Raw genomic sequence first — 26,978 nt, 5'->3', positions numbered from 1 at the left:
GTGTATCAAACTAATGTGTACAAGTGTTTATGAACAACTGCATATTTCAGAGATCGCTTTAGTTCGCCATAATTGGACAGGCCTTTCATCTCTCGCTCTTTGCTGCTTTTGAATATGCGTTTCCTCATCGAGGCAGATCAAAGGCAGAACTTACAGATTAAAAAGACAGTATGTGTGGGAGTGTGTGTGTGTGTGTGTGTGTATGTGGATGCATCATGCATGTGTGTCTGTGAATACTCATCACAAAAAGAACATCTGAGGGAACGTCGATATCAGCTCCCTGTTTTTCTGTGTTTATCACTTTTTATCTGTTTGTCTTAATCCTTATCTAACTTTAGTGCTCAGCATCCAGCTTGAATTATGACACATCTGAAGCACTCATTCGATAGTCATTTCCAACTTTAGCTGCTGGGTCTTTAAAGCTGCATGGAAGGGTTTTGACCAGTAGGGTGCAGAACGTAGACTTCAAACCAAGCTCGCAGCAAATATCTCTGACATACTGTTTTTTACTACTTACAGCTAACACGTAAGCCAATATTTACCCAACATTACTTGCTGGACACATGCTGGAGAACCAGAGCAACACAGTTTTTCTGCAGGGGTCATATTCTTTATTTATTTTATATCTTATTTTTATTTATTTAAATTTATATATTTTATACTTCTTGCTCACCTGACCTGCCATATGATTTGTTGCACAGAACCATGTGAGAAATCGTCCTTGGAAACTTTTTGGAAAAACGGCAGACACTTTCAAAAAATATTTGGCAGTTCATTGGATGAACCATCTGTCAATCACTGTCTTACCTCGCAAGGTTGAACAACTGGTGGTTCGGACACAATTGCATAAGTTGAAGCCTGACTAGATGGATTCTCTAGTGATCTTGTGATGCCGTGACCTTGCGATCTCCAGCTGCCTCGCAAGGTAAACTTCTTGAGGAATACAAGTTCAAAATTAAGTTACATTTTTGCCATGTCTCGGTCCCCCCCTGAGAAAAATAATTGTGTCTCTTTGATGTGTCAGCTGTTCAACTCTCCACACCAGCTACTTTGACCATTTTGCGCTAGGCTGGTAGCAAACATAAACGGCTTTTATACGCACAGGGAGTGCCTTGCCCTCAGTTTTTAAAGCCGAAAGCAACAAACTGGGGTGTGGATTCTCAGTGGGATCTGCACTTATATCTATCTAATAGACAGTTGGTTCGATGTTAATATTAACAACATTGCTTATGAAAGTTTATTTTTATTGCTGTGCTGCTCTGTTGGTGCCTGAAGCAAGTAACTCATCCTTTTCTGTTATTCAGTACATGAAGAAATGTTTTCATTAACTGGCACAGTAGCTGCATTCCCAGCTTTTTTGTCATTTAATTTTTGTAAAATGCGCTGCAATGTAGTTTGTTATGTTGTATGTATGGACCTTTCGGAGTAATGGACTTGATGAATGGCAGGTTCAGTGTTTATAAAAAAAAGGAAGGAAAGTGAAACTCTCACTGACGGTGATGATTTGGGTTGCTCGGTAACAGAGCTGTACAGCTTGTTCCCGATTACTAATGACGACACGTGACTGCATTAGTGTGAGGCTAGTTTACTAATAAAGGTAAAACCAATGGACAAAAGAGTTGGAAAAAATATGTCTTAGGGTAAGAGGCCCTTGGAAATGGTTGTAGACATTTATATATGCTGACAATCAAATTACACACACATATTTAGGACATGTTATAAGACATAAAACTACCACTTTTTGTGAATGAACGCTCATGATCCAGAATGTCTAGTCCTATGTATTTTTCAATCTGATTTTAGTAGTAATCAATAAGTATGTTTTTTGTCAACACTCACAGGCAAGCAGTAACAAATCAATTTTAGTTCAGACGCAATAACGATCTAAAAGTGCCTGCTGCTGCATCTATTAGTGGATTGTTCTCTGCCTCTGGGAAACTCACCAAGAACATCAGCCCAGGTGATGAATAATGGTCAGAAGTGTGGATATGAAACATGTTCATTCTATTTTTCTCAATAAAAAGAAATGCGGATACATTGCTCGGGCAGTGAGTCACATGTTATTTTAATAAGACACATCACATGCATTATGTGTCTCTCTTTTACTAAATGTATCTTTTTTATCCTCCCTAGTCTGTGATTTTGTACATTTGTGACGTTTATGCTGACTAACTCATTATTCTCCTGTCAATTCAGATGTCACATGGCCGGTCTCACTTTATGTCATTGACACAGCATGACTCACACAAATCTCCCAGACACAAAGGAAGAGGTTTAACATGTATATTTGCATCCATCTGTGGCTTTGAAGTAATAAGGCATACATAACATGTGTGTCTCCTTCATTTGAGAAGTGTGCGGTGTACCCTCCACAGGGCTGACCCAGTCTGTGTGTGTTTGCCACTGTTCCTGCCCTACCTACCCCCCTCTCATCTTCATTTGGAGGTACTGAGCCATGACAGACACAGCAGAGGCCTAGACGAGCACAAGCAGCGCCGCTTTCCTTTTCTCCTCATCTCTCTCATTTTCCTCCCACTCCTATTGCTCCACAGTGGTGGAAGCAGCTGTTGTTTGTTCATTAACTTCTTTGAGGTAGCACACATATCCCACAGTGCTACCTAAGTGGTACGCTCGTGCAAACACACACTACAGGAAATCTTAGCTCTCTCTCTTTCACACGCACATACACACACTGTACCATGCACATACACACCTTGTTTTTGTTTCAGAACACCTCCCTCTCTCCATCTTGTTTTTGCACACTCATTGTTTGTGTCAATCCGTCTAATTAGACTAATTGAGTTTTCTTTGCTCTGAAGAGTCTTAACTCGTCTTGCGACACTGCTGTTGAGAACGCAGCTTTTGTTTGATCAGACAGAAAGTCTGAAGAAGAGAAAAGGCACAGACAGATCAAACTTGTGGGTGTATGTTTTCGTACAGGCCCAAAACGACGACCCCCCCCATGTGAATCGAAGCAAAAAGGAAATGTCAGTCTTTTCAGGCCAGAAACACACACACACACACACACACACTGTCTGTCTGATCTTTACGTCTTTCTTCCAACTTCCCCTGTCCCCTTTGCAGATTCATTTGAATAACCCTCTGGTATACTCGTAAGTGCAAGTTCAAAGCGGTGTCGCCATGTCCTCTCCTCGTACATTTGAGTGAAAGCGGATTGCATTTGCCCTGATTTCCACAGTGAGGTTGTGTTAGTGTAATGCATACAGAAACATTGGACGAGGTTACGCTTTTCGCCCCCTTTCAGTCTGTTTGCTTGTCAGGAGTGAATTTGCACAAACTTTGTTGGGACGAGGAAAGAGTGAACTTTTCTCATTGATCGATCAAAGGGGTGTGCGATTCCTGATTAAAAAGCATGTACCTTCAGAGCGGCTTTACGTAACACCATCAATCTTCGTGTGCTTATACACAGAAGAGTCGAATCCTTCATAATTGGCCCTGTCAAACAGCGTGTGGCCCCTGGAGATCTCATTTGCTGCCTCACAATTTTTCTAAAATGTGATACTGTAAACTAGTTCAAGACTGTGCTTAATCGCTACTGAACAAATATGTGCTGATTAGCCACTTGATGTTGCTAAAATCACCTGAAATGATCGTCTAGAATTCGAATCCCACAGCCCATTTCATGCACAGTAATGAAAATCTCTTGATGTGTACAAAATTATGTCCTTTTTATAATGTGAGTTCAAAGAGCAGCAGAGATAAATGACTTTCCATTTATAATCCCGAAAAACAGCACTCACATAAAAATGCCACACCAAGAGAAAACTGTTTGACCCATAGAAATATTATAATTATGTAAACTTAAAACGAGGCAGAGTGTCTGGGCTCATGAACATTGTGCTTAGTGTCTCTCAATAGTGTGTAACTATTCAACTTTCACACTGGTATTTTGTTGCAATAGCACCTTGTTGTTTTGTCCCACTGTGTTAATGGGCTCTTAAACCTGATTGGTTGGCAGCTAATGACACCCTGTCTCAGCCTCTCTCTTTTGGGACACCAGCTGTTAAATGTTCTTAGTGACCCCCAGAGACCTGCAGTGGGCCTCCTTCACTGAGTTTTCTTCACCTTGATTAGAATACGTAGGTCGGTGAATTTTTGGGGTGCGTTAACCAGGACACCAAACCAGTGTTAGGAGTTGTACCATCTGTCTTCAAAACTCAATTTGTACCTCAGTTTATGTCTAGAATATGTCTCATTAGTAGCAGAAGCAAGTTGCATATGGAGTCAAGTGTGTAGCAAATTAGTGCGATGAATAATCGCTTGAATTTAAGGGTTCAGTTAAGTGATAAAATATATCAACTGCAGACAGATATCTCTGCATGAAATCTTTATTTCAAAATATTGGCATTACCTGTATCTCAGTCAGACAAAAGGAAGCTGTACTGTTAAGTTTACTCTGATCTGTCAAGGAGTGCTGAGGCATTATTACATTTACTAAAGAGGACATATCTTAGTAATTGTCCAACCAGTATAATTGGCATCTTTAGAAGTCTTTACTCATATTTAAGCTTTGAACTGTTTGCTTGTTGGCAGTTATCAATATTGAGAGCACAGCGAAACTGCTGAATACTGTAGGTGACAGCAGAGCCCCGAGGCAGCCAGTGTTGGCGCTGGACTCCTCCAACTCCGGTGGAGGTGTGCATGCTGAGAAGTGAAAATGTTCCAAGGGAAAAAGTTCTTTCAAGTGCTCCTGATTCCTCCTCTGGAGGGAGTAGTAGCAAAGGCAAGTTGCAAGGAATGTGCTGTCCTCACTTCAGGGTTTACAATTATAGAGCTGGATCTGATCCCTGGAAAGAAACCCAATACGGCCATGAAAACACAGAATATTACCCAAGCTGACGTTATTCCCTGATGTTCTGTCTGTATGGTAGTCAACAGGGAACAATGAAGATCTGTGTTAGAGAAAAGGGAGAAAAATGGGCAAGGGTGATTCATTTAATGAAAGGATTTTTTTGGCGACCACTAGAGAACATTGCTTATGTCTCTGATGAAAAGAAGACGTTTCTGTGGAGATGAAGAGCATCGAGAGAGAGAGAAGTCACTGGTACCACAGGATACGCTCTCGCCATTCAATTTTCTTATTTTCACCTTATGCCCAACGGAGTGAAAAAAGTGTCTCAGTGCTCGTCTATGGGAAGAAAATTGGAGTCCACATCATGCACTAAGTTGTTACACTGTGCAAACTATCTTCAGGGAGCAGAGTAGTGCCGAGCACTGATGACATTCATCAAAACTTGTAATGGATTCACAGTGGGAGACTGAATATGAAACTTCAGGCATGTACATGGGAATTGAAGCAGTGTAGACTTAGGTAAAAACGTGCTCCTGCTGAGATGACACTGAGTTAGATCTATTCTAAATCTGATGTGGTATACTGGTTATCAGAGTGCTGCAGATTTCACACCATTAAATGTGAAATTTCAGCAGAGAACAGCAAATTGTTTCTGGCTTGTGGTCTGAAATGGCAGCACGCAGTGAATGTTAAGACTTTGAGCATAGGTGGACTAGAGTTGGGAGAGTCAGGAGGACAAATGACGACAGAGACTCATGCATGACTGATGCGTAAAGTAATTTAGCGCAGCACGACTGTAAACGTTGCAATACTATAGGTTGAGACAGCTCTTCTACAGTAAACATTCCAGGAAGTAATAAGCCAACCATCAGCCTGTTGTGATGATGGGAGGGGGGTGCACTCAGAGGGAGGGCAACCTGTGGAGGGTTAGATAGCTCACTCACCTTCCCTAGGCAATAAACTAACTGGGAGGAGGAGACGAGAGAGGAAAAACAAGATGAGTTGGATGAAATAGAGGGGCTGAAAGTGAGAGATAGAAGAGGAGGAGGAGTTAACAAGAGCAGTGGAGGAAGACGAATATGACTAAGAAAAGTTTATATGAGGGGTAGGAAAGAGAAGCAGGGGTGTGAAGGGGGCGCATCGCCTGTATAACAAGAATACAGCACTGCAATAAAAAGAACTCATCGTGCACTCATAGCGCCCACTATGTCAGTGTCATCTCTTCCTCCTCAGCCTCTCTCATTCTCAACACAGGCATTCCACACTCTGTCTTATTGTGTATTCACCGAACACCGACGACTTTGTTTTCTTCTGGCACCTCTGGTCTAATAGTGTTTTGCAAAGAATTCCTGGTGTTTGTTTGAATCTCCCTGTTGTTTGACTTATAAAGCTACAAGTAATCACAGCAAAGGACTGAAATGGAAGGGAAAATTTCACATATTTTGCTGAGCAGCAAACCTATACAACCCTGTGAGAATAGCAGGATTTTCAGTCTGTTTGGATTTTCAAACAGTGCTGATATTTTCCACAAGAACTTGACCAGGTTTGGTGGAAAGACTAAACAATAACAGTATACAGCACATATTATTGCATGCTTATGTATCTTCCCACTCATCTCAGCAACACTTTATTGAACATTGACTCAGTGCCCACTGGGGATTTGTGAGTTGTTTTGATTCTCCTGGACAACTTCTCCTACTCTGTCAGGCCAGGCAGCTCCTGTAGTGTGTAGTTTGATTGAAAGTGTTTGAACGATCAAGTCTCCTCCTTCCTCCCCTTGTAATCAAAACTTTAGGTGTCTTGATTCCTCCTTAAATCCTTCCTCAATGTATGACGTCCATTAATTATGTTTGGCTCAGGATTTGGTTAGCCAGAGTTAGTCAAAAACGCATTAGACTGTCTAACTTACACAGTGTCTACACAGGCTGCGTGTAGTGAATGCAGCATGATAGCAGAACCACAGCAGCTCCTGTGTCTGTGTCTAGACAAGGTGCATTCAGGCAAAGAATTGAGTGTTGGTCACCAGCATTTTGGCACTGCTCAGAGCCCATGTTCCTTTGTTTTTTTTTGTAATTAGACAGTTATTTGCTGCCATGTTCATCAGAAAAACACAATAACCCAAAAGTATATTAAAGCGCTTGTGCTGTAAGTTTGGTTTGGTGTCTGTGTGCCCCCTAGTGGTCAAAAAAACTAAAAATGCAGCTTTAAAAGTACATTTTTGTCTCGTCATGGTTGTATGGTAACTGCAGGGGGTTGAGGTTTGGAAACTCTGGAGCCTTATCTTTTCCCTGAACTGCAGCATTGTTATGGGTCCCACCCAGAGGCTCGTCCCTGAGGGACCAGACAGGAACTCTGTCTGTGGCATGCAGGCAATGAGACACACCCTCACACTGTGTGATTTGGGGTCATGGAAATGTACATCATCTATCATTAAAATCAGTGCTGCTTGTTCTCTGTGTGCTGGTTAATTGGTTGATTACAGTGACATACTGTAGTGTCTGCCATTAAATTGAGACCGACGCAGAATGGAGTGGAATGTGGGTTGCAGCCATCGATCCATACACTGTTCAATTAACAGGAATCGTATTATATATAGATTTTGAACTGAAATGAAGCTCTAATTCTCATCCGGGCATCATCTCAAAATTCCAGCTGGGCAATCTGTAAGATCGATGGAGCAGTTATTTAAAGGTTCACAGAAACTGTCAGATTATTTCATCGCTGCAAGCTCAAAGCTGGACCTCAACCAGCAGGGCCCCATCGGAGGCTTCAGTACACGTGGGAGACTGTTCCCCTCTGCTGCATGATGTGAACTCTCAATAAATTGTCTCTGAGGCAGAGGGAAAATAAATGTCATACCAGGGTTGAACGGCACGTCTCAAACTTCAATAAAAAGCTATTGTAAATAATATTGGAAAGAAGAGGTCAGTTTTTACTAGTTCACAGTGTCCAGAGATTCTAAGGTCATCCTTTTGTACCTCCAGATAATGTTTTTCTTCAGTTTGCCGCTGGAAGGAAAGGATAATGTTTGAAGCTGAGGGTGAAATGCAGGGCAGAATAAATATTTAAGCAAATGTATCAGGAAAGATTTTTTTTTCCTCTCAAAACCATAGGTCTATATGAAGCAGGGCAAGTTGATATGGTGAGTATATTAAAGAGGATGTGTGGGTGGTAGCAGTGATGTTGATGAACATGTGACTTGGAAAATATATGAGGGTGGGTTTTAGGGTTGTTATCAGAAACTGCAATGGAATGTTTTTTTTGTGGTGGAGGGGGGTAGTGAAGGATTTGAATACACCCTTTCTCACGCTACCTTTTATTTATCTATCTAGCTTTTGTGATCCCAAAACACACAAATGAAATGACTGAAAAATAACCTAAGGTAATCATCATGCTTTTGTAACTAAACACTCCACTTTCTGAATATTTGTCTTAACTGTTGCTTTCCTGAGGTAATGTTGCTGATATCCTTGTTGTCTTGCACTTTTTCTTAATTTTCTTTATGTATCACTCTTTCTACTTCATAATATTTACAAATTCATCATGGTTTCTCCCTCCATCCATCTGTTCTCCTCTCATCTTATGTCTTGCTCCAGGTCAGCCATGGCGATCTGCTGTTTTTGTATTATGATGACAATGACAGTCAGCAACTTTAGGCTGTCTGCGTTTTTAAGTGCATCTTTCTTTGTGTGTTTGGGAGAGTGTGTCTCATGACATACTGTTAGTGTTTCAGCTTTTCCATCATCACTCTGAAAGTGCGATGTCTTGTGACAAAATCAACGTAAGTACAGGGTGATGACAGCAGCTGCGGCGGCGTATTCAGCTATATTGACATTTAAAATGAGTGATCACAAAGAATGCTAGAAGTGACAGAAAGGGCATTATAACATCACTTCCACACAACCATGACACTCGCTGGGCAACTTGTGTCATAGTTTTGTAAAAGCTCAGTCTTCCCCATACACACTAAAACATCAAGCTACCTTTTAAGATGCCTACACTCTGGAGACAGTTTTGGAAAATCTCAGTTTTTGGGCGATGAAATGTCCAAAGGGAAGGCTGAACCGGGGAGAGTGAAAGATGGGTGGCTATACTCTTGAGTTATGATGGGTGATATGGCCCGATATTTTGACATCACCTCCGTAACTCCACAGGATCAGCCTCCCTTAGTTTTAGTTCACACAGTGGCCCTCAGTGATTAGCGCAGCATACTAATTGGTCCAGTCACCTAACCTTTCGCGGCCCCATTCATCCCCACTGAGCACAGCAGGTGGTGGGCTCATTTCGCTAATTGTACTCCTACTTCGGCTCGTGGCAGAGGCAACAGCAGCATCAGAAGCGATCACGGTCACAGTGACTTTTTTCTTTTACCGTTGTAGTGTATTGCGGCTATGTGCTGACAGACCACCTACCACGGTCAAGATCTGAAGTTCCCAGGAGGCAGAGCACTTCAAATAGTTGTGAGGAATGGAGAAAAAGTAGAAGAGATGTCCCGCTAGAGGAAGGCTGTGATAAAAGGAAATTGAGAGGGGTAGAAGTCTTTGAACACCAGTGAAGAGCAGGGTGATAAGAACTGAGAGAGCCCTCAGAAGGCCTCTGGTTTTAAAATCCAGTCAGTTCAGCAAGTAGGTTTTCTTCAAAATTCAATGACTGGAAATCGTTTTGCCCTTAATAGTCTGTTACCCAGGAAAAAGTACTTGCTGTTGTACCTGGAGACTTCAGTTTCAGTGTTGAACTGAATTAACTGAACAACCCCAATTCTGGTGGTCAAGGCAGCTTTAATAATGACTCTATAAACAGGTCTGAGTGCATACATGTTTACACAAACAGGCATGTTAACTAAATGACAGGACAGGAACGAAAAGAAGTTCATGGAGGGCATAGATATCCCACATTCACACATGCACATCCCCAAAGCCATGCTTTCATCTTCAACACAAGGATTAGCATTTAAGAGCTTCTGTGTTTTACTTCGATCTTAAGGTCATCTCCCAACTGTCTTGTAGACACACGAAAACACAAAAGGGCCCCCAGAATCAATAGCTGATTATCGGGCAACAGCACACAGGGCTCCTAATCAATTTCAATTTCCCTGTTTAGCAGCTTACATATGAAATTTAGGATGTTGTTTTTCTTGCTTATGATTACAGGGATGTGACTTGTGGTCTGTTATTGGATCCCTCAAATAAGTTATTAGTGATCTCTGTGACCTTTTGACTCCAGTTGTCTTCTCTAATGGCAGCTCTGCCACATCAGCAGAGGACAGCTGTCAATTGAGTGATGGACAGTGGCTTTCGAATGTGCATATTAACAGTTTACTCATTCAGGGACATGCTTTATCACCTTGACTTTGCTATTCATATTGTTTTGACTTCCATTACATTCTACCAGGTCTTGTTTTTTGTGGCGTTCTTTCGATTTTGATGTGGACTTAGATGGACAATTGTTCGGATTTAGACAGAAACTAAATTAGTAAAGCCTTCATCGGAGCCATGTGAATGGGCTTTGTCGGATGAAAGTACATCATTCTGGCAGTTTGAGGGCTGAGCTCTGAGACTGCAACGTAGCAAACATGGAAATAGGATGGGAAACGAGTACGGATGACGCAAAGAATCATTTTGTCAATGCTGTTCCATTCATCTACCAACCTACTTCTCTCCATTCATCTTCCTACCAAACAGTCAAACTGGGAGTTGCTGTAGCCTTGTGTTGACAAAAGCGAAGTTTGTGCAGGACGTGAAGGCTGAAGCTACTCTCCGCTGTGAGATTGTATTCTCAAAGAAAATAAAGGCTTACATTATTGAGTGTTTGAGTAAAGCGGCACTGAATGACCTTCAAGTGTGAAACACGACTGCTACAGCGCAATCTCACATTGAATTCATCAGAGGGGTACATACATTTGAATGCAGGAACATACAGGAGTTCTTTCATCTCTTCATCTCTGTTCACCCACTACGATTAGTTTGATAGGTTGGTTGTTCTGACAAATGAGTAGCAAAGAACAACCACTTTCTCTGCCAGCAGCACACACATTTACTTACATCAGGGCCCCAGAAAGGTGCTGCTTCTCCTCCTAACAGGAAGAGGAGTTTCAGTGATAACCTTAGGTACGGGAAGTGACCTAATCGGATGTGGCCTATTTGAGAAGCTGAGAATTATTGTGGAATGCTGCAGTTACAATGATTTTTGTCTCATACTAGAGACAGAAAGCCTGGATTAGATCTGATTGGATGAATCTTTGATTATCAGACCAGGGAGTAGCTCCAGTCTTCTCTCTGGACCATGGTAGATAGGTCTGTTAGTGGAATTGGGCTTCGGGTGTGTTTGTGTGTCTCTGTTTATGTGACCATGTTTGTGTTCTTTCACATTGGCATTCATTTGCTCTGTTTGTGATCCTGCGATATGGTTGCCCAACTTTATTTAGGCAGCATGGCCTCTGCTCCCTGAGACAGCAAACTGTTCTGCTTCTGCCTACGCTTTGCAGTTGCTCTTTGACTCTTTCACTTTTTCTCTTTTAGCAGTCTTCTTTCTTTCTTGTGTTTTTTTAAAGCCAAACTGACTGAAATGTGAAAAAAGTTTAGCTGCATTTGTTTGAATATTTTTCGAAATATATTTTAAATTTAGTATTCCTGCTCTTCTCTTGGTTCTTTCTTTTGTACAAATTGTTCTCTTTGAGTCTTTAGTTTTGAACTGCTCGTGAAAGGATAAAATACTCACTAATACGCAGGTGATCAGGTTAAGTAGGAAAGTAGAAAAATTACTAAATAAGATTTTGGAGCTTTTGCTGTATGAATAGATTGTTTGATTGTATTATTTTATTCATGGTGTATTGAAGTGTACAAAAGCTGCACAGCTCAACCTCAACCCCCCTGACCTCTCATTTTCAGGATGTTCTATTAAAAAAACATATTGCACTCAGCCTGAATTATTTGTCAAAGTTGTCTACAGTTAAAGTAGCTAAAGTTCATTTTTGGCCACTTTGGAGCCGCAGAACGAACTGCAAACAGAACTTTATTTATCTATCACCTTATTAAGTTGTTATGGCAAATGTATTCGCGAATAGTTTCCAATTTACACATCCAGCAAACTCAGAGCAACATAAGCATTCGTTTGGAGTCGTGTTTCTGACCACCTGTAGAATGTAAGTTTAATATTTATTCTCCTTTTAGCTCTGCTTTGGCCTCCACCAAGTCCTGAGAGAATTATATGGCTCTTTTGGCTAAATGTTCACCAGCTAGTTGCTAACTTTGTCTGTGGTTCAGTGCTGGGCAGGTAGGGTACAGTGGATCCACAGTTGTTTTCTGTGGCTGAAAACAACATTGATGAGAACGATGAGAGTAAACAAAACAGTAAAATTTCAGGCTGTAAAACAAAAACAATGAACTGAAAGATGCTAAAACAAACATTATAGCTGAGGGGAACTGCAGAATTAGGTTTTCTGTGGTTTGTTGCCACATGTGAAATTACTTTACATAAAACATTTGTGCAGCTTTGTAGGTTGAGTTACCAAAAAAAAGTATTTTTCAGATTTGTAGGCCAGAAAGGCTGAGTCAGTCACCAAAATACTGATGCAACCAATATGCAGTCAGTAAAGTAGAGCAACCATGACAGAGAGAATGGAAAGGACGGGCAGTACAAGTGAACTGTATATAAATATTTCAATTTCATGCTTTTTGACCTGTAAATAATATTCCACAATGATGTTTGACACAGTTGCTACTGCTTTTTCTGCTCTGCGATCCACACTTGGAATTGTCACAAGATTTACTTTGAAAAATAAAATCTCATACAGGAGAAACCCTCTTTTTTTTTTTTTTTTTTTTTTAAATTCTCATCACCCTTTCTGTCTCCCGTCTCCCTTTACTGAGCACTTTTGCTCATGCTCTCCCAGTTTCTGATAAGTTTTTATTCAACATCTGCTAGCTATGGGTGTTACTCCTCAGTCGTTATTGTCACTATCTGCTCAGTCAGTCAACTTTCTCTTTCTTAACTCCACTCTTTTTGCCTGGGAGATTGGAAGCGTTACATTTTTACCCCTGTAACGGTCCTAATCCACTTAGTTTAGTAATGTAGCCCAATATTAACCCACCTCTCTTGCCTGAAGTTGTGTTTGTGTTTATACATTTAATAATTTTATGTTTATGTGAATGACAGTCTTGGAGTTTCTTCTTGTACAAACTTTTAAGTATCAAAATGCTTAATAAGCCAAAATGTTTCACAAAAATGTTGTTTCATCTCTCTTCTCGCTCCTTTTTTTTGTTTAATCTCAGTTTTCTCTCTTTGTTGAATTAGTTATGCTTGTCAAATGTACCAATTCCCACTAGTTAGTTTTACATCCTTCAATAGAAAGCCCTCAAACAGTATATATTTGTCGGCATACATCAAAATTGCTGTTTAAGGGCCTCGAGTATGTAAATATTTTTAATTAGCTAAGCGCATTTCAAAGACTCTCGCTTATGAATATGCAACATTGTATTGTATTTTGTCTTTTTTTTCCCTTCGCTTGACAGCCATCTGTCTGCGTTTCTTTGATGTACACCACATGTTTACCCTTCTGTTCAGAATGCCAACACACACACGCACACACAAAGACAGACTCACAAACACATCCACACACAGATGTAATATATGGAATGCATTTTAATGCAATGCTCGCACCTCTTTAACATAGCCCTAAAGACCACAGCTGGTACCCAAGCGTCACCAAACATGTTAAAACCCACCATTTATAGACTTCAAAGCAATCACCCTTTGTTCTATTGCAGGAATTCCAAGGCTTGCTTAATGCGGTTCTCTGCAGGCTGATGGTATACAGATTGATTGTGGGATCTGAACTGTAACAGGCTTCGTTCAGTTCAAAGAGTTGAAGTTTTAATAAGAACTGTCAAGAAAAGGTTGTTGTTCATTGATTGAAATGCATGAATAACGTTTTTCTGTGGTGTAGATTATATCTGCCCTGTCCTGACATCCAGTCACCCCCACCATCGGTAACTCTGATCGCCTTCTTTTCTCCAGTCTTTTAACAAAACAGCCACGTGTTTTCATCACTCCTGAGCCAGACAGGTAGAGGCTTCCTCTTGTGGAGGTCTGCACACTTAGCCTCCTGCCCTCACATCATTTCTTTTAAAAACCTCCCAGCCATCTTTTTTCTTTTCAATCCTCTGTTTTTGTCACCTTGCACTTGCACTCGGCCTACTTTCTCAGTTTCATTACTTCCATCTTGGAGCTATCCTTTCTCCTGTTCATACTGAATACTGGTCCTTGTTTTACTACTAAATTCCTTCTGTTAATCTTACTTCTCCCAGGAACACTCCTCTCTCTTCCATGCTCTCTGCCCATGCAGGCCTCAGGAAGTGGGTGTGTAGTGTGTCGAGTTAGTTTAGGGGAGAGAGAGAGAGAGGGAAAGAGGGAGAGGAGGGGAAAGGGAGGATACTGATTAAAATAATAAACAGCTGTGTGAAAGAGTGGTGCTAGTGGCCAGAGAGAAGGAGAGCAACAGAGGAAGAGAGCAGGATGGGGTTACCAGTCTTGGCATGCTTGTGTGACCCCTGAGGGAACAAAAATCTGACGAAGAAACTTCTTTTTAAGAAGTCTCCTCGTCCCTTAGGGGAGAGAGAGGACGGGATGACAAACGGATCAACCTCTCCTCCTTCACCGTCTCAAGAGGCAAGGAGATAATCGGCAGAGCTGCGACTCAAAGAGGCCGGCGAGTCAGACTCCCTGCCCAGGATCGAGACGCCGAGCCTTCAGGCAGCTCTCTGTGAACACGTGGCCCAGAGCTCCAGAAAAAGAATAAGGCATTCTTTGACTAAGTGGCCCAGTCATGGCAGTGATTAGGAGGGTGTGATAGAGCGAGACCAGACCGGGGCTGGAGACCCGATGGGCGGGTAGCAAGGCAGACACTGAGGTGACTCTGTCTGTTGGAGCCTAAGTTACCTTTGCTTGGGGGAATGAGAGGGCAAACCATGTGCCTCTTTGTGCTGCCGTCTCTCCTCTTGAAGTGTGTTGGGTTGTGTGACTGGTAGGGATAGAGTGCTTTTTATCTGAGTAATTGAGAACAAACGCTCCAGCCCTGCCCTGGGTTGGACTGCCGGACATCGTGTAAACAGCTTCCTTCATGCCCAGGGGGGAAGTGGAGGAAGGGAAGCATAGCAAAGTTAAAGGAGAGAGCCAGACCTGTCCTCTCGGCCACTCTGCGGTTTACATCAGCCTGGCCGTCCCTCAAGACACACCGTTATCTCCACTTTGCAGACCTCCACCCAAGATTTGTTGGATTTCCCTCCCAGTTTCAGTGCCCCATTCCTGGCTAGAGGACCTGTGCTGTCACCTTCAGCCTCCGGCCGCTACATAGTCAAACCTCCAGTGGCTCTAATCGTCCTGTTAGTCCCAGCCCCAGCTCTGAAGCATGACTGCAGGGTAGCTGTCCCCCACCCCTCAGCCTGGCTGTCTTTCTGAAGAGGATGCTACGAACATGTAGCGGGATTGGGCGAACACACACACTGGCACGCATGCACGAGTGCTGCCAAGGGGTGTGTGAAGTGTGTAAATCGCCTGTCTTTGGACAGCAACCTGGATTTGACCCCCTTGTATTCGATTTTTGTTCAAAAGCTGGGCTTCTTTTGGATTTGTTTCAAGATTGTTTAAACTTTGGATTTAGTATTGATCTGAGCCCTGAGCTTAAAGGTTTTGATCGTAACCACTGGAGGACTTATCTGTCTGTGCCGACTCCTTACCGACCTTCGACCTGAATGACAGCAGAGAAGATGTAGGGACTGGGAGAAGCCAGAGCACACACTCCAATATGATTGGCTGGAGCTTCAGCTTGCAGGAGCTGCTAAGAAAGTTTGAACAGGTATATATCTACTGATTTTGGAAGAATTTTGATGACAGCTTGGCCTCAGTCTCACACTGGCTATTGAATGCAGTTTTTTTTAAACAAACATACGCGCTGCACAGCATGAATACAAACACAGCCACCATTCACTCTCCACCTCCCCTTGTGTTTGTAGATGTGGACCTAATGTAGTCAGCTTTATGAGGTCTGAACAGTCATTATTGGAGTCATTAAAATGGAATAATCGGTTCTGGTCTGCTTTGCTAGTTATTAGAGGGCTACCATGCAGAGAGAGAATTAGTATAGAATGAGACCCGGAGCATTGGATTGGATGTAATTTGTCAAAGCAAACCTTTACAATAATTGCGTTATTAAGGGCTAAAGACAAACATGGTTCAGCCCAGTAAGGGTCATTGTTGTTTGTCAATGTGAAATACTTGTTTTAGGCAAAATTACCATCAACAGGACAGCATTCGGTGTGTTTTTTTTTTTTTTCAACCACAGCTTAACTGTGTGTTTAGTGCATTTATCCTTCATAAACCTCTAAGTAGTAGTTGTAACTTCAGTTTCCATGGGAGACTCTGTCACATCCTATCTGTGCTCCGAGCAGCTCACAGCCAGCAAATCTCCATCACTCATTACAGTGTGCATGAGATCCAGAAGCCATTAACCTTTCTGCTGCCTTTCTACCCTCCCACACAAACATCTCTGTGTGAGTGTGTGTGTAAGCAGTGGTTCAGTTGAGTCTCTAGCTGAGTGTTTGATACAGTATGGATGCATGAGAGCTTTTTTTTTTTATATGTTTGTGTCACTGACTTTCTGCAAGACATGTTTTCATGTGTTACTTTTTCTTGGTTGTGTGCATGAGTATGTGTTGGTACTGTTGGTGTTTTTGCCAAATTCAAGATCCTTTCACATGCAGGACCAAAAATCCCATATTGAATTAATTTTTTATCAATAACCCATAAATAAAACATGGAATGTTGGCAAACAGAAGGTTTTTGTAGCTTACACGGTGACCTGTGCCACACTAACATTTTCTTTGGCGATGTCTGTGGGATAGAGAGAGAGAGAGAGAAAGTGATCAGTCATCATACTTAGGCACCTCAGGACACAGATTGACATACATAAACCACTGCCTCAAAGTAGTCTTTCACTGGGTGAAATCTAAAGGGGGCTTTTGTAAATGAATACATGTGCCTTTGTATGCCCACACAGTCTATACCTTCTGTGTTGTGTGTGTGTGTGTTTGTGTGTGTGTGTGTGTGTGTGTGTGTGTGTGTGTGTGTGTGTGTGTGTGTGTGTGTGTGTGCGTGTGCGTGTGCGTGTGTGTGTGCGTGTGCAGTGTTACTTCCAGTGGAAGTAGAAGAAGTGCTAAAGAAAAAGAAAAGGGAAGCACTTGGGTAATGACTTGAAACGCAGCCAGCTGGCTCAGTGGCAAAATGACTTTCTGTCTTTCACTCTGTATATCTTTCTGCCCGTCTCTCTCTATGGTTCTGTCTGTCTATCTTTGCTTACCTGCCTGTCTGTCTGTCCATCCGTCTCTCTCTTTCTCTCTCTCACTTCCTCTCCTCTATGACCTTTAAGAGGCATTTGATTTGTGTCAAAAAGCCAGCGGGTGATTATCCTTGCAGATCACAGCGGAGGGATTTGCTTCAGTCTTTGTGAAATGTCTATTGGCATTCGGTAAATTGCAGCACTGTGCCACAAATGACAGTGATAATTGATAGTTGTTTTGTGTTTAATCTGGTTCGACTGTAGCTGAACTGTATTTTGTGCACTTTTCCAAAAAAAGCAGTTTGCAAAATAGCTGACACGTCACATGTTCCACTTACGTTAGGAAGATGTATATTAGGTGCACATGACAAAACATGTAACATACATCGACCGTGTGTGTATCCCATCTGTTTCACACCTTAAATCACTTACTTGCTGATGTGTATGTTGGTGTGTATATGTGTGTGATTTCCTTTACACTGTTGTATTGTGTGTACCTAAGTGTGTAGCTATTTATGACTTATGTGATTAGCTGATGTTTAACAATCTCTGGAATACCATGTTAATGCCACTTCTACAAATTTCCATTACTGCACTCCTAGCATCTTTAACCTGGAAGACTTCTGCTTAATTTACAGATTTGTGACGACTGAGAGCAATCATCTGTTCACCTCTTTTTTGTAATTGTTAGTTTATTTTAATAATGGAAAGACTGTGATAAAACACTGTGGCAACACAATGGCATTATTCAAGATAAGGTACTTTTACAGTTATTGTAAAAATGAAACTTGGTTAATAGCAACATTTCTAATCTGTAATACCACAATGAGAAGGATACATAAGCAACAACTAAGCCACTGACGCTTGGCCATTTCTCCCACAATAATGACTTTTTTTTTCTCATCAATATACTGTTGTGGGTCGTAGGTCTTGTTACACTGCTCTTATCTACACTAATTTTGTCCCATTTGTAAATCTGTGTCTGTGCTGCAGGCAGTATTACACACTTCCATATGGTATTGGAATCTTGTCTTTATCTGCAGTTGAAATGGGTCAAACTGAGGGGAGTCCCAGTAGAGAGAGAGAGAAGAAGAAGAAGAAAATGGAGCAGTTTTACACATCTAAAAATAAAACATTTGACAGGATCCTCTGCTTGCGTTAGCCTCCCTTGTGATTCAGCCCTCACACACAAACACTCACACGTACCCTTTGAGATGCAGTTGTGTAATAGAGCTGCCTTGTTAAGGACACACACACACACATACACACATACAGATGGTAAAATCGTCACAGTATTAAATGTTGTGGCCTCTAGTAGCCACACACACATAACATAGTATTTTGGAATAGCACAGCATTACATTAGTATTAAATTCTGTATCCAAGCATAAAATTAGCAAAGCCTGCTTTGCTGCAGCCCTTAGTATGAAGGCAAACATGGCTTAGGGAGTTGCTCCTGGTTGGGATGGGACTTCCAAGTCAGTGAAAGGTTAGAAGTTAGAAGAACATCTCGATAGTGAAAAAGTACCTCGAGGACATTCAATGAAAATATAAACTTCTCTGCCTTCTGGAAATGTTGCGTGCAATGTGCCATGAAGTCCCTCTAAACTAGTCTTTGCGACAAAATCCAGAGTTATTTTCGGTTCATGAATTATCAGCTGTGACAGCCTAGACGACTGTGACTTTCAATTTTGGGGTTTTGTGATGTGAACTTACTTTACTGCTGTCCTTGACTGTACATTTGCTCAGAACCTCCAAGTCACTTCTGATAATTCTTCTTTGTCTGTGTATTTTTGTAGGACATCCAGGCTGAGATCGATGCCCATAATGACATCTACAAGAGTGTGGACGGGAACAAGTCGAAGATGGTCAAGGCTCTGGGCAGCTCGGAGGAAGCTGTGTTCCTCCAACACAGACTGGATGACATGAACCAACGCTGGAGCGATCTGAAGGCCAAATCAGCCAACATCCGGTCAGTGAAACTTCAACTAATACTTACAAACAGATGTTTGTTTTTTCTTTGTCAATGCTTTAGCAATGCTTTTTTACTGCTCTGAACTTATGGAAAAAAACAAAATATCGACAATCTCAATCATAGCAATGGTTCAAGTCATGTCTGCATCAATTCACTATTTTAATCAACCAGTGAATTATACATTGCACAAATGTGAGAATGTGTTTCTCACATACCAAATAAGAAAACAAAAAGACCAAAAAAGAAAGCTCAAGAACTCAAGGTTGCAACACTGAATTCCATCTCAAACACCAAGCACTCAATCTCTTAGAGGCCAAAAATGTTTCTACGGAAATACTCTGCACAAGTGCATGGAGTACAAATCAAGAGTTAAGCTTAGTCCAAGGCCAACAGCCTCAGCGCATGAAAAGAAAACCTCATCCCATTCATGATGGAACATGACTCACATGTCTTAGATTAATCACACATGACATACAGCATGCTGTGGAACATTTACGCATGTTGTTGTTACTGATCAGCTGTACGGATACAGTAGGCCCTGTGTTCAACATGCCTGTCATGGAGCACAGGGATGAAGTACAGCTCCAAAAGGACCTGCATATTGTGACACATAAACTTTTGAGGACACAGACAGTGCCATAGTCAGCCACAACCTGGGCATGAATAAATAAGGGTGTTAGGGTGAAGAAAGTGAAGGTGGAAGTGAAGTTGACAGGGCCAGATGGAGATGTTCAAAGACAAAGAGGAAGAGGGAGGGTTGAGGGAAACGGCACAGGAGCACAACAAAGCCACAGGGGCCAGGGGGAAAGGTTAGAAATGCTGCAGAGAAAATTTACACCGGGGGAAATAAAGAAGCTGCTGGGAAAGATTCTGCGTCGAAAAAGAGATTGCTTTGAGCAGAAAAGAATAAATGGGAGTGAGTTCAGGTCAAACAGTTCAGACATAATAGGCCGAACCTGTTCCACAGAAAGACAAGCGAGAGAAAAATAGACAGAGAGGACAAGAGATCAGTCAGCGTGTTTGTGTTTGTGGGAGGTGAGGTGCTGTGTGTTGATTGTATACAGCCCATTATGCCTTAATTACAGTACATGTGTAATTAAGGCTAACTCTGTGAGCGGCAATAGGAGGTCTCTGCACACAGTGTTCAGATACATTTTGCCCAGCAGATATGAGAAAAACAAAAGTGCTTATTCACACATTGCACGTATGCTACCACCCACACAATTAGCGTCCAGCTGTGTTCACTTTTACAAATAACATGAACTTCAGAAGGGCAGCAAGTTCCCCTGAGTGGTCAGCAAGCTGTTTTTTTATGGGGGTTTTATTGTGAATTTCTTGAAACTTTAAGACTATATCTGGCTTTAAATATGTTCACCAACAAGTATCAGTCTATCTTTATATTATTGCGAACCTGCAAGGACATATCCTTGACATAACCTCCGGATCCTTTACTAGCTACCCGTTGTTTTCAGAATCCAATTCAGAATCTTCCTTTTGGTTTACAAAACTCTTGCTGGTCTGGCTCCACAGTATATCTCAGACATGCTGTCAGTTTATAGCCCCAGCAGATCTCTCCGGTCACAAGGTGGAAATCTTCTCCGTGTGCCTAGAGCAATTTCAAAGTCTGGTGAGATGGCATTCAGTATTTATGCACCTAAAGAATGGAACAGTTTGCCTGCTTTCTTTCTTTCTCCAACACTGTGTTCTTTCAAAACCAAATTAAAGACCTTGCTTGTCACTTGAACATTTTCTTAAATGAACACATTATATTTGTACAGTATGTTTGTTTGTATGCATGTGTGTATATGTGGTTTGAATTGAATTGAATATTATACAAAGGAAGAAAGAATGCTACAGATGAGTCATTTAAATGGACTTTTCAATAGTTGACTGTAAAAGTTTTAATAAAAGTAAGTATAAAGTATTATACTGTACATCCAGAATTGACACTCTTTGGGTGGTACAAACAGTATCTTAACAGTTTAAATGGATGGTTCCTTTTTGGCAGAGCCCATCTGGAGGCGAGTGCTGAGCGCTGGTCTCGTCTGCTGGGCCTCCTGGAGGAGCTGTGGAGGTGGATCTGCATGAAGGATGAGGAGCTGGCCAAGCAGATGCCCATTGGAGGAGATGTGCCCACCCTGTTGCAACAGCAGAACCATTGCACGGTACGTACTTTCACCACAGGCAATGTTCCTGCCTGTACAGGATTTATCATACCTTTTCCCTGACTGTTATCTCAAGCTTTCCAAAAAGTTGAGTTTATAAAATCTACTAGTACAGTCGAGTTTGGATTTTTTTTTTTTTTTTATCATACTCTTCTTTAAATTGAAAATGGTTGCTGTCTACATAATTAAGGGTATGTTCACACTTAACCTGTTCAGTGCGTCTCACATGAATTCTGGTGCATTAGCCTGTTTGGTTCACAATGTGAAATCTATCAATCAAACTCAATCCATCAGTCAATTGGACTAAACACCCAGACCCAGACTGCCTGAAAAGGAAGGTCTATGTGCATTTCTAAGCAGATGTTTTGTTTGTTGTGTGAAAGCAAATCAGACCAGCCACAGGATTTCATAATAGAAGATGTGTGATTTTAGCTTGAATCCAAAAGCTAAACTACTACAAAATCCATCTGCTGAAAGAGAAAAGTAGTGACTACACGCTTACCTGTCAGTTCATATCGACTTTATGCTTTACAGCTCTTTGTTGTAAAAAGCTAGTGTGAATACAAACAAAACCAGGACTAAAAGGCAACAACAGATCATTCTTTTCACGTGCATGCTCTACCTACACTCTCTAATGTTCTTGACATCCACATGACCATAACCGATAACCCAAACAGCTGATGTAGTTATTTTAAAGCAATGTTGCATAGAAATATGAGATTATTACCACAAGAACTTACTGTGACTGTAAAGCAGTCGCAGCAATCACCTTGACAATATTAAGCGTCAGTCTGGTCAGCACTTTGTCTGCAGTCAGTTAAGATAAACTACAGATTGCATGTTTTATGTCTCCATAGTTATTAATCAGCAGTGTTATTATGGTCACTCAGCAGTAACCATGCGCAAAACTTGTATTAGTGCAGAGTTAAAAAACCAATATGAAAACCACTTCTACACAACCGGTACTGTTGTTCCATCTATTTCATTCTTAGAATTATTGTTTTTATATCACCCTTATACCACACTTTATCATTTATTCTAACGGGCGATCAGTACTTTCACTGTGCTTACCTGTTCACATTTTTGTCATCACTGATATTTTTCATCAGTGTTCCCCACTATATTTTTTATTTTAACCACTGGTTATTGTAATAGTGCATTGGCGTGTAATTGCTTTCAGATAGATGACTCACCCTGTGGCTACTCTTTACTCCCAGTCCGCTGGCCTCCACTGCTGTTGATGTTGCTCTTGACATTGTAATGCGTTTCTCCACACCCTGTTCACCACACTATTATTTTGTTCCCCAAAACGCCTTGAGAGTAAACACATGTGCAGTCATGCGTGGGCGCAGGATCATAGACACACTGAAACAGATCAGCAGTCACCCTCTGGAACATACACGCACACAACAGACAGACACACACACGTACATTTCATATATGTATAAGGGTGTATATTTTGTAATGTGATTAATTATGTAATTATACTGTATATTACGTTACATTTTCCCCTTATATTTTGGTACATACAAAACTAATTAAGGTTAACCAAGATGTCACGCACAGAGAGAAATAAATATTTTCAGAAGAAGCTGAAATGAGATATGTATTCAATTATAAGGAGGTGAATAAAACACCACAACTCCTGACGCATCAAATAATACCTCAGAGTACAGAAGGAAGATAGAATAAAGGAAAAAAAAGTTATGAGAAGGGAAGAAAAAAGGCAAAAAAATATATTTACGAATATACAAAAACCTATAAAGTGTAGAAATTCCTAAGAGAAATAAGAAAGAAAGTGAGGACAAAGGCTTCAATATTAGCACTATGTGCTCAGTGCATTCTTTTACCTGGTAAACAAAACAAAACATGGGAGAGGCAGTAACAAATCAACTGTTGAGGCAGAGTGGGACTCTTTCCAATTGAAGACGATCAATTTCTTGGCTGCTATAATGCCTGCTAAGTATAGTCTTTTAATGATTTAATGAGGGATCATTGTTCAAAAGCACAACAGATTGTGAAAAACAATAGTTGTCCCCAAGATCCTGGCTAAAGATGTATTGCTGGGCAATGCCAAATCATGTAAATATTAATTCCCTTTTCTATCTAGGGAAAACAAACTACAATCTGTCATTGATCTGGCCTTTATTAAATGTAGTCTGCGAAGGAAAGAGATGAATGAAATTGGAATATACTGTATATATATGGATAATTGGGATTATAGATTGAAAAAGGTATATTCTCACAAATAGTTTGCCAGTCAAGACTCAATATCAGAGTTAAATTTCTATCTGTGTTTTGAGCCATGACAGAATTTCTCCTCTGAGTTCTGAGATGATGTTGATGTGCGCTCTGTGTTTTGTATCCAACACCTGGCGGAGAGGAGAGACGGGCCTCAGCACAGCAGATCAGACAGGCACCATTAGATAAGGAATAGGGCCAAGATCACACAATGACCGCAGGAGAGTACAATCTCCCTGCATCTCCACTTTCACCTTCCTTTTCTCATTACCTTCTTTCAGTTCTTTTGTCGTTCTCTGTGGTGTCCATCTTGCTGTTGCTCTCCCCCACCTTTGCATCTCCTTTCTTTACACTCCTCATTTCTCTTTGCCTTCACGCTCTCCACATTCCCTTGTTCATCTTCAGGTCTTCGGCTTTGAGATCACTGAAATAGGAAATAATGGAACAGGGGAGCTGAAAGTGAGGGAAGGCTCACTTTTCATTTTGACTATGTTATATTTTTCCCTTCGCTTCCTTCTCCTCTGTATCCTTAATAGATTGGCCTAGAGGTCTCGCCGACCCTGAGAGAGATGAGGTGGCTGAGCAGCACAAAGAGCCGGGGCTTTGAACACGTCATCTTGCTTACACCGACACACATACACACAAGTCTCCTGTGCTCACGCATACACACTTTAGTCACTCAGTGATACACACACCAGCTGCTCTGTCAGAGTGATGGAGGGAAATGTGTATAGCAATATGGAAATTGGTATCTATGAGGTAGGGAGGGCTTAGAGGGGATAAGCGGAAAAACCTGTCTTTTTTCCCTCCTTTTTTTTCTGGTAGACTCAGGGAGATAAAAGAGGTAGGCTAAGCCACTTAGCCCAACAGAGAGCAATGGATATTGCAGTTATTAAAGAGTTAGAAGAAGAAAAATATGAGAGCAGTGGTCCGACAGTCAGAGAAGAAAGTGATGGACAGGAAGTGGCAGACAGAGGCAAAATTAGATTAAGAGAAACGAGGAAGAAAGAGGATGTAAAGAGGGTTACATGTGGAAGAAAGGTGTTTATTAGAGGTGTGAAAAGGCAAATATTTAGAAGATTCTGGTACATTTCCATCTGTTTGTTTTCAGAATTTCTACATTGACTCATGACTCCCATTAGATTTTGCCTTAAAGCAGACATCTGTTTAACAATTTACAAGAATAATTTGAAGGAATGAGAGGGAGGTTTATGTCCTGTCTTCCTTGAGTGACTTCTTGCTCCCTCCTCTGTGTACTGATCTGTGTCTGTGTTTCTTTTTGCTAAAATGGCCATAATAGAATGTGTTATTCGCACATTCAATTATCCAATAAAAGGCCTTCATCAGCATCCAGCTGATTAAACTCATCAATCTGCTCTATTAAATTAACAGCTTTTAGATCAAGAGGAGAATAAGAGGGAAGAAGGCACAAAGTGCTTGTGGGCATTTTAATGACTCTTATCTCTCAGTAACAGTTGGCTTTTTTGTCTTCATTGTTAGGACAGTTCAATCTGGTCATTTCAAAATTTGTGTGAATAAAGACTAAAAGGAAAAGAATAATTCTGTTGAAATGTAAATTTATTTAACTTAGTTTTCATCTCACTATGCTTAAGTAATTTATAATTAGTCTGTCCAGACTGCGGCGGGTTTAATAATCAGCCACAGAACCCATCTTAATCATTGTGCCTGCATGATTGATTAGCACCATTTGCACCTGAACGGACAGGTCGTAAAGGAGAACGAAATGGATTAAAGTGCTGCGCTGGACTTTACCTTATCTGTAAGGAAAGGACTTCTTTTTTTTTTAACTCACAATTGCCTCGTTTTGAGTAACTTTTAATTGTTTTTGTCTGCTTCCTTCCTTGCTGCTTTAGTTGGCAGTAGTTTCAGTCCACAGCTCTGTTGGCTCAATGCAGTTTTGTTCAGTTGTGTAAGTTGAGTTCAGCCTTACAAACCAATATAACTTCACTGTCCCCCATATAGCGGAAATCAACAATATAAAGCATTGCAACATTAAAGCAGCAACAATCAATACTTTGATATTAATAATGGCTCAAATGACATGAAAATACATAGAGAATTATCACACAACTCTATTTTAGTTTTTAATCTTATTTATCGGTTGGTTTAACAGGGACAGTGCACATTAATAAACATTACAGTAAATGCTCCAGAGTTGCCCAAGAGGCTCTTTTTCATCTGTAGTCCCTAGGCAGATATAACAAAGTCACTCTAAAAAATAATATAAGATTTCAAATTACAAAGTTATTGAGATCATTTATAATCATGCAGGGCAATGATAAAAATAGTAAAAAAAGACTTAAAAAGTCATAATATGTCGGCCTCTGATGTTCCACTCGGCACTATGGAGTTTTTTAGTGTTTTCCCACACATTGTTTTGGTTTTACAGCACACAACTCTACTGTTTTGGTTCACTTTCATCAGTGTCATTTTCAAGCAAAATAGCTCTACAAACATACCGTACACTACCTGCCCAGCACCAGATGACAGACAGAAAATTAGCAATTAGCTGGTGAATACAGTTTAGTATGAGCCAGACATTTTCTTTCTTTTGTTGATGTAGACCATAAAAAGGAGCTAAAGGAGAGTGAATACATTCATCAAGTGGCCACAAACACAACCTCAAATGAATGCTAATGTCGCACAGTATCTCCTGGATGTGTAAATAAGCAACAGTATATGAACAGTTTTGGTTATAATATGTCAGTGTTGCGTTTACAGCTCTTTTGTTATTCACTGTGTGTTTAGTAGTAGAAACGAGTAGTTAAAAGGGAGAAAAACAACTATGATGTTTATTGAGAATTGAAGGACTATTTGAAAATATTATTTTTTGCCACAAATGTCTCTAAAGTCCATTTAATCTTTGTAGTGGCGGTAACACAACCTTGGAATAAAACAGAATAAAACATAACTAATACATATCTTAAAGAAATAAATGAAATAACTAACAAACTGTCGATGAAGAAACTTACAGTATGTGTGCATTATTATTTAACTGTGCCTTACTATTTTATTACTGTAGCTGCAAAGTCACAGGTTAATTTCTAAAATATCTGCAGGCGCCATCAGTCTGGACATTTTCTTATTTACAAATGGCCAAGGCTGGAAGCAATAAATTAGTAGAGAATGTCAGAGAGTATGATTTTACCACCACTACCTATCACTAGCCTTTAGCTATTCCAAGGTAACAGTGGATGTTAAGGGCAACGAAGCAATTAAATTTTCAGGTTGAGTCACTCTAAGGTTCCTTCATGAACTTTATGCAGCTGCAAATCCAATTTGGCCCAAATAATAGCAGTTCAAACATTTTCCATGACCAAAAATAGATCTTTTATTAATTCATGTATGTAGTTCTATTACATTAGTTATTTTTATTTGCAAGAGAAACATAAAAAGTTACCAGTTTCTTGATGAACTGTAATTTTTGAATGT

At 40.7% G+C, this 26,978-nt stretch overlaps 1 protein-coding gene across 6 annotated transcripts in view; it reads left to right on the top strand.

Moving 5' to 3' along the window:
- utrn (utrophin) overlaps positions 1 to 26,978 on the top strand; it is a 182,938-nt gene that overhangs the window by 88,906 nt on the left and 67,054 nt on the right. For 5 of the 6 annotated variants that reach the window (XM_042391219.1, XM_042391220.1, XM_042391218.1 and 2 more), the window contains 2 exons: positions 18,944 to 19,116; positions 21,128 to 21,284. In XM_042391219.1, the coding sequence (XP_042247153.1) occupies positions 18,944 to 19,116; positions 21,128 to 21,284 (330 nt within the window). Of the gene's footprint in view, positions 1 to 15,077; positions 15,666 to 18,943; positions 19,117 to 21,127; positions 21,285 to 26,978 lie in introns of those variants that run through there. The other variant, XM_042391223.1, reaches the window with a different exon arrangement.

The sequence above is a fragment of the Thunnus maccoyii genome, chromosome 17 (assembly GCF_910596095.1).
Source record: "Thunnus maccoyii chromosome 17, fThuMac1.1, whole genome shotgun sequence".
Taxonomy (NCBI): Eukaryota; Metazoa; Chordata; class Actinopteri; order Scombriformes; family Scombridae; genus Thunnus; species Thunnus maccoyii.
This window is presented reverse-complemented; position numbering and strand designations above follow the sequence as displayed.